This window comes from Juglans regia, chromosome 13 (genome assembly GCF_001411555.2).
Source record: "Juglans regia cultivar Chandler chromosome 13, Walnut 2.0, whole genome shotgun sequence".
NCBI classification, from domain to species: domain Eukaryota; kingdom Viridiplantae; phylum Streptophyta; class Magnoliopsida; order Fagales; family Juglandaceae; genus Juglans; species Juglans regia.
The window spans coordinates 39,312,788-39,326,048 of record NC_049913.1 but is presented as its reverse complement, the minus strand read 5'-3'; the positions used below and the strand labels follow the sequence as shown (position 1 = coordinate 39,326,048).

The 13,261-nt window shown below is 33.6% G+C and overlaps 1 protein-coding gene and 1 long non-coding RNA gene across 3 annotated transcripts; both read left to right on the top strand.

The window, feature by feature from the left end:
• The first annotated feature begins 61 nt into the window (after positions 1–61).
• On the top strand, positions 62–1,807 carry LOC109010838. Its single transcript, XR_001999264.2, has 3 exons — positions 62–197; positions 921–1,039; positions 1,271–1,807. It is a non-coding gene; the product is annotated as an uncharacterized LOC109010838 (long non-coding RNA).
• Positions 1,808–5,934: 4,127 nt separating this feature from the next.
• LOC109010836 lies at positions 5,935–9,960 on the top strand. Of its 2 annotated transcripts, XM_035684128.1 has the most exons (9): positions 5,935–6,405; positions 6,540–6,634; positions 6,737–6,816; positions 7,783–7,824; positions 7,896–8,023; positions 8,490–8,670; positions 9,016–9,194; positions 9,329–9,468; positions 9,603–9,769. In XM_035684128.1, exons 1-9 carry the CDS (start codon positions 6,026–6,028, stop codon positions 9,647–9,649), a joined length of 1,272 nt encoding a protein of 423 aa, XP_035540021.1. In that variant the 5' UTR covers positions 5,935–6,025; the 3' UTR covers positions 9,650–9,769. The 2 variants fall into 2 exon arrangements, with proteins under 2 accessions (XP_035540021.1, XP_035540020.1); XM_035684127.1 differs by having other exon boundaries at positions 9,329–9,960.
• The last annotated feature ends 3,301 nt before the right edge of the window (positions 9,961–13,261 follow it).

Below are 13,261 nucleotides of genomic sequence, written 5' to 3'. Positions count from 1 at the left end.
TAGGAGTAGACAGGTGGTATGACCTAGTTTGTGGGTTCTACAATGCATATGCTTTAATTACTGAAATGTCCTTGTATATTCGCCCAAAAGACAGATTCGGATGTTGGTCAGGCCAGACCAGTTGCACTGTACGGACCTATGTTTCTTCCTCTCTGGAACCCTAAAAAAGAAAGCTCTAGCTCCGCCTGATTCTTCAGGTACTTCAATTTCAGTTTCTTTCTCTCAGATTTCCATCTCTTTTCACCGTCTTATGTGTTTTTGTGCGTATGCTGAATTCTTTCATTTTCCGCTTCTCTATTTTGAATCTTTTTTTTCTCGCCAATCTCTATCTCTCCCTCTTTGCGTATGTGTGTGTTTTGTTTATTTTTCCAACTTTTTCAATTCATCTAATCTAATTATTACAATTTTTTTAAATTTTTACATAAAATAAAATAATCAATTCAAACTTTTTTAAATCACAAAATAAAAATAATATTAAAAAAATATATTCTAATAATCTTTTATTCAATTTTTAATTTTTATCTCATCTTATCTTCTCTCATTTGTGAAAAAAAACATGAGAGAGACATTGGAGAGATTCAGGCAAAATTTTAGATTTATGGTAATATTGAACAAGATATGAATTCGGTGTTTGTGTGTGAGTTATATAAATTGAAGATATAACTGGTATTGAAAATCAGTTATATGTTTTCATTAGAAAGTCTTTTAAATGAAATGTGTATCTTTATTCTGTGAGTAGCAAGTTTGTTTGGTTTAAATTTCTTTCTTTTCAAAAGACATAGTTTTCTCTGGATTCTAGCTTTCAAAAGCAAGATATAGATTGAATTTATATGGCTGGTGATGATCTGGGCCTATTGCGTTTGCAGGCTTTAAACTTTGCGTATTTAAGTACCATAAAGATTTACTTTGCATTTTCTCAGGATTCTTACATTGACGTACTCTCTGCCAGTCATCATTTAAAGATGGGAGTTTCCAGGAGTACCAGAAGTGTTGTGATTAGCATCTCATGTTTCTTAAAATTTTAATCTTTTTGTTGATGGTAATGGAAGTTGACTGGTTCTATTTTGGTTGCTAAGATGAGATATAAAAATGGGAACTTGGAATTTGTAGATGAAGGGAGGGTGTAAAATGTATTTTCTGTGTTATAAGTGTATGCTTTATGTAGAGAAAAAGGATAAAAGATTTCTTTTGTGTTGCGGTTATTTATTGGCAATCAAACTAAACCTTACTCTAATGATATATCTACCTAAAAATGTGAAAACAATTTCAGGTATGTGCTGCAAAAGGCCCAAGACCAGGATATGCTCGAGTGTGGAAAACAAGAAAGAGAATTCAAACTATTTCCAAGCCCGCAAAACTTGTTGATTGTGTAAGCTCGCCTTTTATATCCCCTGTTTTGTTCTCTTCTAATACAATTCTCACAGCAAATATGAGTGTGTCAACTTGACAGCTTATAGAAATATGGGGTTGCCCATTTGACATTGTAGATTTTTTTTTTTTTCTAACAAACTTACGGTAATAGGAGAGCATTTTAAGGACACTTTCTGGTCAAAATTCCTTAATTATATTTTTTTATTTCTCTTGAGGTAATCATTTTGGGGCTGTCTTTTTGTTGATTATGGAAATGTCAAATGTCAAAGAGGAAGTTCATGGGGCTCTCTTGATTCATTCATCTCCTGGGAATTAGAGTTCCCTTTAGGGGAGGTTTGGATGGTGAGTTAAGATGATGTGAGTTTAGATGAAAGTTGAATAAAATATTGTTAGAATATTATTTTTTAATATTATTATTATTTTTGGATTTGAAAAAGTTGAATTGTTCATTTTATTTTGTGTGAAAATTTAAGAAAATTGTAATGATGAGATGAGATGAAATATTTTTTGTATCCAAACCTAGCCTAGTTACCGTGAAGTAGGCTTGAAAACTCTTGAGAATCGCAAAGAATGGAAGAGAACAATTCAGGCGCCTTTAGTTTGGTAAAACTAAAGGGATGAGGATGATACTCCAGTACTCAGCTAGTATACATGAAACTTACATAACAATATATCAAGCAATTGTGTATGGGTTGTAGCCTGTAGGTGACAAAATGGATGTCAAACAAAGATCAAAGGGAGAACAATGGGGAGCTATATCACCTTACTAAATGCCTTAACAGAAGATGGGAGCCTGGTGGATGATGCTGAGGGACAAAGATTCTCTCAATTTTAAGTGAAATTGATAGTATCTAATTAATAGAAAACATGGATACCTTAGCCATTTCACTCATCACATGATGTGAAGTGACTAAAATATCCATTATTTACTAAGAATATAGTATTCATTCCAAGTGAAATAGAGAGGATTGTATTCTAGAGCCGAGGAGCTCCGGACAAAACTATTTACAGAGAACTTGGAGATTAGTCATGATGTCTTTTTTTCCTCTTAACCAGCTCCCTAAACGTCTTATAAGTATTCTTCTATCCCTCATAAGTCCGTGATTACCTAGTTTTAGGCACTAAATTTTGCACCTAGTATCGTTTTATCTCCTAACTTTGTTAGTTTGGTTTTGGGATTATTTGTAACCTTCAAACTCTTTTTGTATACAGTATTTATCCATCATCCTCTTCGAATATAAAAAGGATTGAATAAATATTTTATTTGTTAGGTTTGATAGCTTGAGACTTATTCTAGTTGAAAAAACACTTCACCTAATCTAATTAGTAGAAATTCATTCGAATTAATCTATTAAATTGTCATGTTCTTCTTAAAAAATATGAGAGATTTGTTTTCTTTTAAACGATTAACAGTGATACTCAATGTTAAAAACCATTATCTTTATAAGTTTAATATTGGGTATTCTATAAAAAGAAAAAAGCGTGGCTCATATATGTTAAAAATACATAATAATTTACTAGATTAATTAGAAAAACTGTATTAAAAAAATATTGTATAATATGTGTTGCGGTATACCTTGAGTTTTTTCTTATAGGTTTTTAATTTAAATATATATATTTTTATTTAAAAAAGATAATGTGAATTCTACTCTATCAGATAGTACTGGCCGTGGATTACGCGGCGCCACCTAAACCTCTTGTGATATTGGGGTGAGAAATTCTATCCATTATCTTCACATACTATACACCACATTGATTTTTATTTTTATTTTTTATTTTTTTCTTATCAAATGTATAGTATATAAATGATGAGTAGACGAATTTAATTAATTTAAAAAGAATAAAATAAAAAACAATTTGAAATAATAATCACAAAACAATTAGTTTTCCAGATGCACCACAATGCTTTTGGATACATCCTTTCATAAATTCTAGTGGGGTATTGAGAATAATAATCTTCACAAATTCACTTCCAAATCATGGAAAATAATTTGTACACCAAAATCCTTAGGAGGTCTAGGCCTTAGAAAAACTTCTCTGTTCAACAAAACTCTTATCTCACAATTTGTTTGGTATCTCCTCAATGACACACCAAGTCTCCGGAAAGATTTTATAAAAAACAAATACTTAAAAACTCTTCTTTCCTCCAAGTTTGTAGCAAGCCTATTGACTCTTTGTTTTGGAAAGGTATTCTGAAGCAAAGAGATTTTTTAAAAGAGAGCTTTTACTTCCAGATTAATAATGATACTTCCACTAGAGTTTGGATAGATCGTTGAGTTCCTGGCCTTCACTTGCTAAAGCCTCAACCTAAGCCACATACACAGCATAAATCCAAACGTGGGAGAAGCGACAGTAGCACTAATGGCAGTTCAAGAAGCAGAACAAAGAAACATTAAAAATATCGTCATTGAATGAGATTCCAATATGGTAATCCAAGAAATTACAAAAGAAAAAGCAACAACGGATTGGATAATGCTTTCAATCACAAGAGACATCCAATTTTTGCTTCATAATTTTCTAGAATGGCGAGCAAAAAAAATACATCGATCACAAAATCGATATACGCATAACCTTACACAATGGGCAGGGGGTGAAAACGCCACCCCTGGCCCATGCGGGATCGGGGGCAGGGAGGAGACTACCCCACATCGTATGGTGTAGATAGCACCCCTAGAGTTTGGTGCAACAACGTAAACATTTTCACACGAGTGTATTGTGCTTATACTTAGGAGTTGTAATATGTAATACAATCCATGAATACGATATGAAATTAGTGGATATGGGTTGGATATAAATGAGTTCTGGTCAAAACAAATTGACCCATTAAGATATAATTAATAAATGAGTCAACTCACTTAATTTGAAATCAACTTGCAATAATCTATTTTATTTTATTTCAAAATTATAATTTTAGTATTGTTGGATTGTAATATTAGCATTTTTCAATATCGTTACATTTTTCTTGTAGGGACTACTATTTTGGGTTAATGCTCATATTTGTATTGTAAGATTTTGTAATATTGGTTTTTTATATGTTAAAATTTGAAAAATATTAATATTTTTTTTACTTAATTGATATTTCTTCTTAGTAGGTAATCTTATTATTTTTTTAAGATATTGTGGTTACTAATAAATATAGATTTGAACTTTTATGTGAAATTATGTTAATTAGATCGAATGTGTTATGCATGTTAATTCAACCTATTTATATGAAACAGATTAAAATGAGTTGTGTCATATTGATCTATTTATAATTAATTAATTTAAATGGATCAAAATGAATGATACAATATGACTTGCTATTTAAATGAATCAGATCAAAATTTGAAGGTTTGATCCAATTAAGGCCTGGTTTGGTTACATAGTTCAAACTATCTTCTCTTATATCAACTCATATAATCATTACAACTTTTTAGATTCATACACTAAATATAATAAATAATTCAACTTTTTAAAATTTTAAAATAAAAATTATATTAGAAAATTATATTCTAATAATATTTTATTCAAATTTTAATTTTTATCCCATCTTATCCCATCTTATATGTATAACTTAACGAGTCCATAAATTAACAAGTCAGATTTAGTCTTAGAGTAATTATACTCCTACACCTCTTTTACTACTGCTTTATTACCCAATTTTTTTTGTTCGTTTTGCTATTTGAATCTGAATTAAAAATTTTAGAACATGAGTACATTCTTGTATAATCTAGAAGAAAATAAATTCAATTTTATAAAAAATAAGTCAAAGAGTAAAGGTAGGTAAATTTTTATAAAATTGAATTTATTCTCAATTAAATTACAAGATTACATTGGTTTATTGAATTTATTTTTTTCTAGATTATTCAATAAGGTCATGTTTTGAGATTTTTAGTCCAGATTCAAAGAATAAAAAGAAAAAAATCTGAATAATAAAACAGTAATAAAAAAGGATTAAGGTATCATTACCATTAGCAATATAATTAAATATCTCTATTTAAAATTAGGGATGTCAAATCGTGTTAACGGATCGTGTTTGTTTCGTGTTAAGGCATGTATATTATAATATATGGGTTAACCCAAACAAGATCTGTTAAGCTTATCGTGTCAAAATCTCAAACCCTAATATGATCCCATTAATATAACAGATCATGTCGTGTCAACTCGTTTTGACCTGTTAGTGAGTACCAAAAGGTTAAAACGATTTGAAATTAACCCGTTTGATCTGATTAAGTTTAGCATAATTTTATATAAATGTTAAAATCACAATATCTTTAAAAAATACAAATCTAACTACAAGTCTAAAATTACAATTCAAACAATAAAAATATCAAAATTAAAATCTAAACAATTTTACTTTTAAATATAATGATATAATTATAACTTTAACTTTATTAACGGATTGATCCGTTATCAACATGTTAAACAATCATATTTTAACAGATACTTTGAACAAAATTTATTAAGACTAAATTCAATTCTGTTATTATTATATCGTTTTTATATTAAATTAATAAATCGTGTTTATTATCACCCCAACTTAAAACGAGCCGAACATTGCAAGCGAGCCAGTACCCCGTACCTCTATTTTTTTTTTTTTTGATAAGCCGTGTACCTCTAATCTAATTCTCACTTCGCTGCGACTATCACACCCGACCCTAGCCATTGCCGTAGCATGGCGTTCCCAACTGACCCCGTCTCCAACTTCCTCCAATCTGCCACTTCCAATCTCCTCTCCCTCTTCACTGCCCACAAATCGACGGCTCCCTCGTCCTCTCTAACCTCGCCTCCTCATATCTGCCTCCCACTTCTCCTCCCCTTCTCCAATTCACCTTTAGACTCGGGTCTCCCTGCCATCAAGGGTGGCGTCCCATCATCTCCCGATTCCGGCTTCTCCTCCGCATTCCCATCCACAGTCAGGGTTTCCGGGCTCAACTCCAACGGCAGGGGTGGTGGGCCCGCCTTCGTGGGCCAGGTCTTCAGTATGTGCGACCTTTCCGGAACTGGTCTCATGGCCGTCTCCACCCACTTCGACATTCCCTTCCTCTCCAAAAGGTATGCCTTTCTTATAATTTCTCTAAAATCAAAAGCCTTTTCTGCGATATGCCAAAATTTCATGGGACACTTTAGCTCTTAGACCATAAAGTCGTCAAAGATAGTTATTTCAGTCGATTATCTTTGATTTTCAGAACACCCGATTGGCTTAAGAAGATTTTTGCAACAATTAATAAGAGTGAAAGAAATGGCCCTGTATTCCGTTTTTTTATGGATTTAGGTGATGCGGGTACGTTTTTAATAGTAGCTTTTGTTATTATTATTGCTGTAAAGTTCAATGAACGCTATCTTCTGGTTAGAGATAACATGCATATTGTCTCTTTTGTTGTAGTGGCATATGTCAAAAGGTTGAATATCCCAAGTGGTGTGGTGGGTGCCTGTCGTCTTGATTTAGCATACGAGCATTTCAAGGTACTGCTCACCTGTTCTAAGTGAAACCGCTATATTTGTTTGGTGTATTTCGCAATTAGAGTATGGAAGGAATATCTATTTGTTAGCTAGCTTGTTGGCATTCCTCTTCATTTGCTTTCTTCCTGCCCTCGGATAAGTGTGTTTGCGTATTTCTATGTATATTCATATGAATATACCTCTTTAGGTTGTTTTTTCACATGCACTAGTGAGCTTCGTGATGTCAGTATACAACATCTTGATAACGCTGCAAACTTCTTATGAGGCTGTTAGAGGAGCCATATATAATGAAGTATTGAAAAAAATGCAGGAAATTTTTTGGACAAGGCTTAATTCAAGGGTGGCTGGGGTTTCATCATTCATAGCCCCCCTCGCACCCCTAGTTTCATCCCTGCTCTAAAATATTGTTGATCGGTGGTGAGTTTGAAACAAATGATCATTTTTATTTGTAAGAGGTGTGGAATCCTACTTCAGGAGATTCATTGACAGCTTCAAGAAGAATAGATTATTGCATTTATGCATTTACTATAATTTAGTTGTAGAAATATGATACAAGTTCCTCATGTGTAGTGGTTGGTTGTTATTAAGATAGATGACTATGTTGGTTTGGATGAGTAACATGGTTTGCATTGGATGTGTTATGAATATAGTTAGAAGGAGAGAAAAGGATTCTAGTTGAGTTCAGAAAAAGAAAGGTTGTTCTCTTGACAGAAAACATGCTCTTGAATTCATCAGAATTGTTAAACAAGACTTTTGTTGCAAACCCAAGTAGTTGCCTAGGCTTTTTTCTTTCAAATGTTTTATTTCCTGAAGATTATGTACATGTCTGTTATTTTGGTTGGTGAAATAATCTATAGAATGCATGCCAATGAGTCATATCCTGGACATGGCAAGTAATGGGCCTCGCTTTTCAACTTGATATCCTTCATTTATCTCCTTGTGTTGACATTCATTCTATGTGCCATGCAGGAAAAACCTCATATGTTCCAGTTCGTTCCAAATGAGAAACAGGTAGATATGATTCATATGTTATTAGAATGTTAAAATTTAGTACTTGTTTTTATAGTTAACCATCCCTGCAGGTCAAGGCTGCCAACAAACTTCTGAAGACGATCCCACAGAATGGAGGAGGCAAAAAGGTTGATGGTGTTCCCGTTTTTAGTGCTCAAAACCTGGATATCGCAATAGCAACTACAGATGGGATTAAGTGGTAAGTTCTGCCACATTTGCCTCTTTATATTTTTGTGAATTTAATACGCAGAGAGGTTGAATATTTCTTGTTCACTTGATTTAATGAAAAATAGCGTTATTTATATGCATCAACTGTTGACTTCTTTCCTTTACATGGCAATTGGAAAATAGGCCTATTATTATGATGGATTAGGTCTTTATTTTCTGCCCAAACTTGGGCCTTTGTTATTCAAGTATATTGGCCTTCTCTTGTTGGAAATGGGAATGGTGATTTTTCTTCTTGCTGTTGTCTTCTAGCTATTGTCCATATTTGATTTGTTTGAAAAAAAAATTTCTAGATACCAGTTGAAGACCAGCTTCCCTATTGGATTGTTTTTTCCTAAGTTCTTCACAAATATCCAAATTATTGGACATTGAGTTTTCCTTTCTATGTAACTTTATTTTTGATTGTCTGATGCTCACATTGTTACTGTTTTTTTCATCAGGTATACTCCATACTTCTTTGATAAAAATGTTCTTGATAACATTCTTGAAGAATCTGTTGACCAACATTTCTATTCTTTAATTCAAACTCGGCACATGCAACGTCGACGGGATGTCATTGATGACAACTTGGCCGCAGAAGCAATTGAAGAGATGGGTGATAACTTGTGGGAGCCTCCAGAGGTATGAGAACCGTTGTTCTGTTACTACTTTTGGTGTAGTTTCTATCAAATGTAAAAAATCCAGTAGTAATACATAATGGAAAGGTGGGTCGAGATTCTTGGGTTCGTGAACTCTTTTGATTGATTTGGGAACTTTTTAGTATTTAATACGATGTAAGTTTGTATTAGATTCTGTATAGTGTATGCACCAGACAGAAGCAAACCTACTCCGGAATAGAAGTTACATATATGAATGCATAACGATGTGAAAGGAAAGAGGAAAGCAATGAATCAGCTACACTCATACAACACTTAAGATGTAAAGCTAGAAACATTATTTTTTTTCTTGATTGAAAACATATTACAGGTTCAAGAACTGCTGGATGAGATGGGCAATCCTGGAATACCTTTGAGTGTTATTTCAAAGGCTGCTGAAATGCAGCTTCTTTATGCAGTTGACAAAGTAATTCTCGGTAACAGGTGGTTGCGGAAAGCTACAGGCATACAGCCAAAGTTTCCTTATATGGTTGACTCATTTGAGAAAAGGTACTTCTATTCTCATTCTGTAGCTTCAGAAACCGATGATTAGTATTTATGGAACTTTTAGACTTATTTCATTAGGGAGTTTTGATTCTGCATCTTGTGTCTTCTTTAGCAACATTATGATTGTTATGTTGCAGGAGTGCTGCTTCTGTTCTGAGAGCATCAGAGTCCGGCAGCTGTCTTGCCAACCCTGAGATGGGAAAAAATGACAGTAAAGATTATCAACACCAAGGCACTTCAGAACTCACATTAAGAGATAATATTCAAGTGAACCGAGGTTACATACCTGATTTCAGGTTACCTTTTATTGATTTGTTTAGTCATATGTGGGCAAAAAAATCATGCCAAACAGAAGACTCGTTGAAGGAATGCATAAAACAAAATCTAAAGCCAAATCCTTTTCTTCCAAAGATTACAATGGTTGGAATCACAACTGGGGAGGCAGGTCAGATGACTAAAGCCAGTTTAAAGAAGACAATGGAGGATCTAACAAAAGAGTTGGAGCAAACAGGACAGGCGCATACTGGAAATGCCACAGGTAGTAGTAGTAGTATTAATGACTTTAAAAGTGAAGATAGAGATCCACTATTTGTAGCAAATGTGGGGGATTACTATTCTGGCATGGCAAAGACTGGTTCAGCGCGATGGGTTCGTGGCAGAAATATTTAGAAAAGATAGTTGCTTTGCTGTGGTGATATTTTATCTCTGGAAAGAAAAAATATTCCGTTCCCACCAAAAGGAAGGCAAAATTAGGGGGGAGAGAGAGAGCGAGGGGGGGAGTATGGTAATCCATTGTTTTACAGGTCATTTCTTGCTTGGATGCTCGCTTCTTGGGTGTCTGTCCAAAGGCATGCATTATGTCTAAATTCAGGTTTGACCATCTGATCAATGTTGTAAAGGGTGATTATAAATAGATATTGACGATTAGTTGGCAAAATTTTTTTGAATTGTTAGATGTTTGCACAACAGAACAAGAATAGATCTTTCGTGGTGTTGTTAATGGCAAGTTGAGCATTCATGATTCATGGTCATTGAAATGGGCGAGGGATTTTTGAGGAATAGGAGGTTCTTTGTATGGTGAAGCTTTTACAATTGGAAGTTGTGTAATTAGCTCCAACATTTAACCTTCTTTCAAATTTGTTCGAGTAACATATCTGTGTCACGAGATTGTTAACTATCTGGATCTTGGCCTTGAGATATTATTAATTTCACTCTTACTAGAATAGAAATAATTATCTTCCAAATACCTTCCGGTTTCATGTGGGTTATCGGTGTACTCTTCATTGAATATGCCTTAGTACAATCTAGACCATATATATATATATATATGTGTGTTTATATATATATATATATGTGTTTATATATATATATATATATATATATATATATATATATATATACTGGTCGACGTACGTGCATGTGCATATGCTCAATTGCTCAATTGCAGTTTATTGTATCTACTTAATTGACATTTGAGATTATTCTTCCAGTGCAAACCATGTGTGTAACGTCTCAATGGAAGATTTAAATCACATAATCTATACTCTAAAAGGACTAATCAATGATATAATTAAAACTTATAAAAAAAAAATGATATAATTAGAATATTATTAGAACCTTATAAAGAGCAATAATTTCTATTTTTCAAGCAATGTGAGATTTCGTATACCAACTATTCTTATCTTTATCATATGGGGTATCACAATCTACTCTTCTTAAATTTCTGACGTCCTCGTCGGGCCAGTCAGTCGTAGGTGGCATAGCTTAAGTCTTATATTTTTTGTTGGGATAAGTTCTGATACTATTTGTAATGTTCCAATGAAAGGCCTAAACCAGATGGTCTATACTCTAAAAGAACTAGTCAATGATATAATTGAAGCTCTATTAAAATTTTATAAAGAAAAAAAACTTTTTTTCTCAAATAATGTGAGATCTTATATACCACATATCCTTATTCTCATTATATGGGATATGACAATGTGACTACTGGTGGCTCCACAATCTTCAAGCCATATATAATATTTAAAAAGCATACATGCTTTTTGCAAGCTCTTGGGCGCCCCCCACCCCACCAAAAAGAAAAAGGGCAATGCGTATGATATTTTAACCACTCTACTCTGTCGCTTAAAGAAAACGACATTTAAAAAACTATTACAACATTTTAATGTGGACTATTAACTTGAAAGTTCCCGCAAGAAGATCATGTATATGTGTAACGCGTGTCGAAGACTTTACATCACGCCTTCGATAAATGAAATGCTCCGTCTTCAACTTTTCCTTTACCCGAAAAAGAAATTATATATTTTGGTTGAAATTAACCAAACAGCAGAAAGTAAGATCAGCACTTCAATACACCACTTCTGCTAGCTAGCCGAGAAGAGCCTCAATATATATCAATATTAGCATCATTAATTGATTTGTTATGGTGAAAGGTGAAAGAAATAAATCCCAGCTTGATTCATTGGAGCAGCACTAACAACATTACTTTACAACTCGACCATACATATATAGCAAGCACCATGGAAGTACTGTGGGGTTCAGCGTTCAGCAGTTAATTCTATTTCTGGCAACGAGTCTGCACTCGTATTTGATGATGGAAGAGACACAAACAGAGGAAGATAATGTCTCAATTAAATGCATACAACTACTACTAGAAGGTTAAAACAATGATGATCGGGAAGACGAATGAGTTTATAATTCAAACTACTACAATCCAATGACGTCCATACTGATCAAACTGATACTGATAGTGGTGGTGATAATTGTTAATGGTGCCTTCCATCTCCATCTCCTCAGTCCTCACGGCCTGTGGCCCTTCCCACTGATCTAACACATGGTGTAATGTCCCCCACCCCCCGGGGCTGTCTCAATGTCTGCCAAACCCACTTCTCTCATGATCTTCTTCCCTCTGATCTCAAAGCTGAAAGAATGGAAGATCTCCATGATAATGACAATCCCATCTTTCACGGTCACTTTAAGACATATATATCTATCTATATAGAAGCTATTTCCTATCCTATATATGCATCTCATGTCTAATCTTATCAACTTGAAGAAAGACCACCACGAGTACAGTATGGTTTCTTTATAAGAGTTGTAGTAGTAATGATGTATCTCTTGACTCAAGAGTACTGATCATGAGGAGAGTCTAGACCTAGCTAAACAGATTTTCGAGTTTATTGTGGCCAACAGCTTGTTAGTTCATGTGCCTTTCTCATTCAATAATTAACTCATGGGCACATTTAATATATTATATATGTTTGTTCATCAAGACATATAATCTAGCATCCAATCATTACAATAAATAGGGTCTTTAGCAGCGCCAAAAATCGCCGCAAATAACCCTCAAAATCGCTGCAAATGACATTTTACAACGATTTATGCTGCACCGGTCATTCATCGCTGACTCACTTAAAAGTTAAACCAGTGAAACTTAAAAATCGTCGCGAAAAATGTTTTTTTGCAGCGATTTTTTTCGTTGCTAATATTGTAAATTACGTCGTAAATAACGTTCATATTTCAACTCTTTATAGTTGTGAAAAAGTATTTGCAGTGTTTTATATCGTCGCGAATACACAAAATATCACCACAAATATCTTCATGTTATTTGCAGCGTGTTCAAAAATTGTTGTGAATAATATTTTTTACAGCGGTTAAAATCGTCGTAAATAAGATTCTCTTTTCCAGCGAGTAATTGTTGCTGCAAAATACTATTTGCGGCAATACGTAAATAAGATTGTCTCTTTTTCAGTAAGTAATTGTCTTTGCAAAAGACTATTTGTGGCAATACTTATGCGCCGCAAATAGTCTTGTTTGACAAAAAAATTATTTACGGCAAGTAAAGTTTGCCGAAAATGATGTTTCAGATAAAATAAAAAAATGCGCATACACAGCCTTTGGGGAGAGATATCAAGCAAACAATTCCCACTAATGTTTTCATTCAAAAGGGCTTCCATTGCAATGGTCATCAGAAGCAGACCATTTAAAAAAAAAAAAAAAAAATTACTCATGCAAGCCCATAATCAAATAACTTAAATTACTTTGTGTTGATTTAATAAGCATGTATAAAG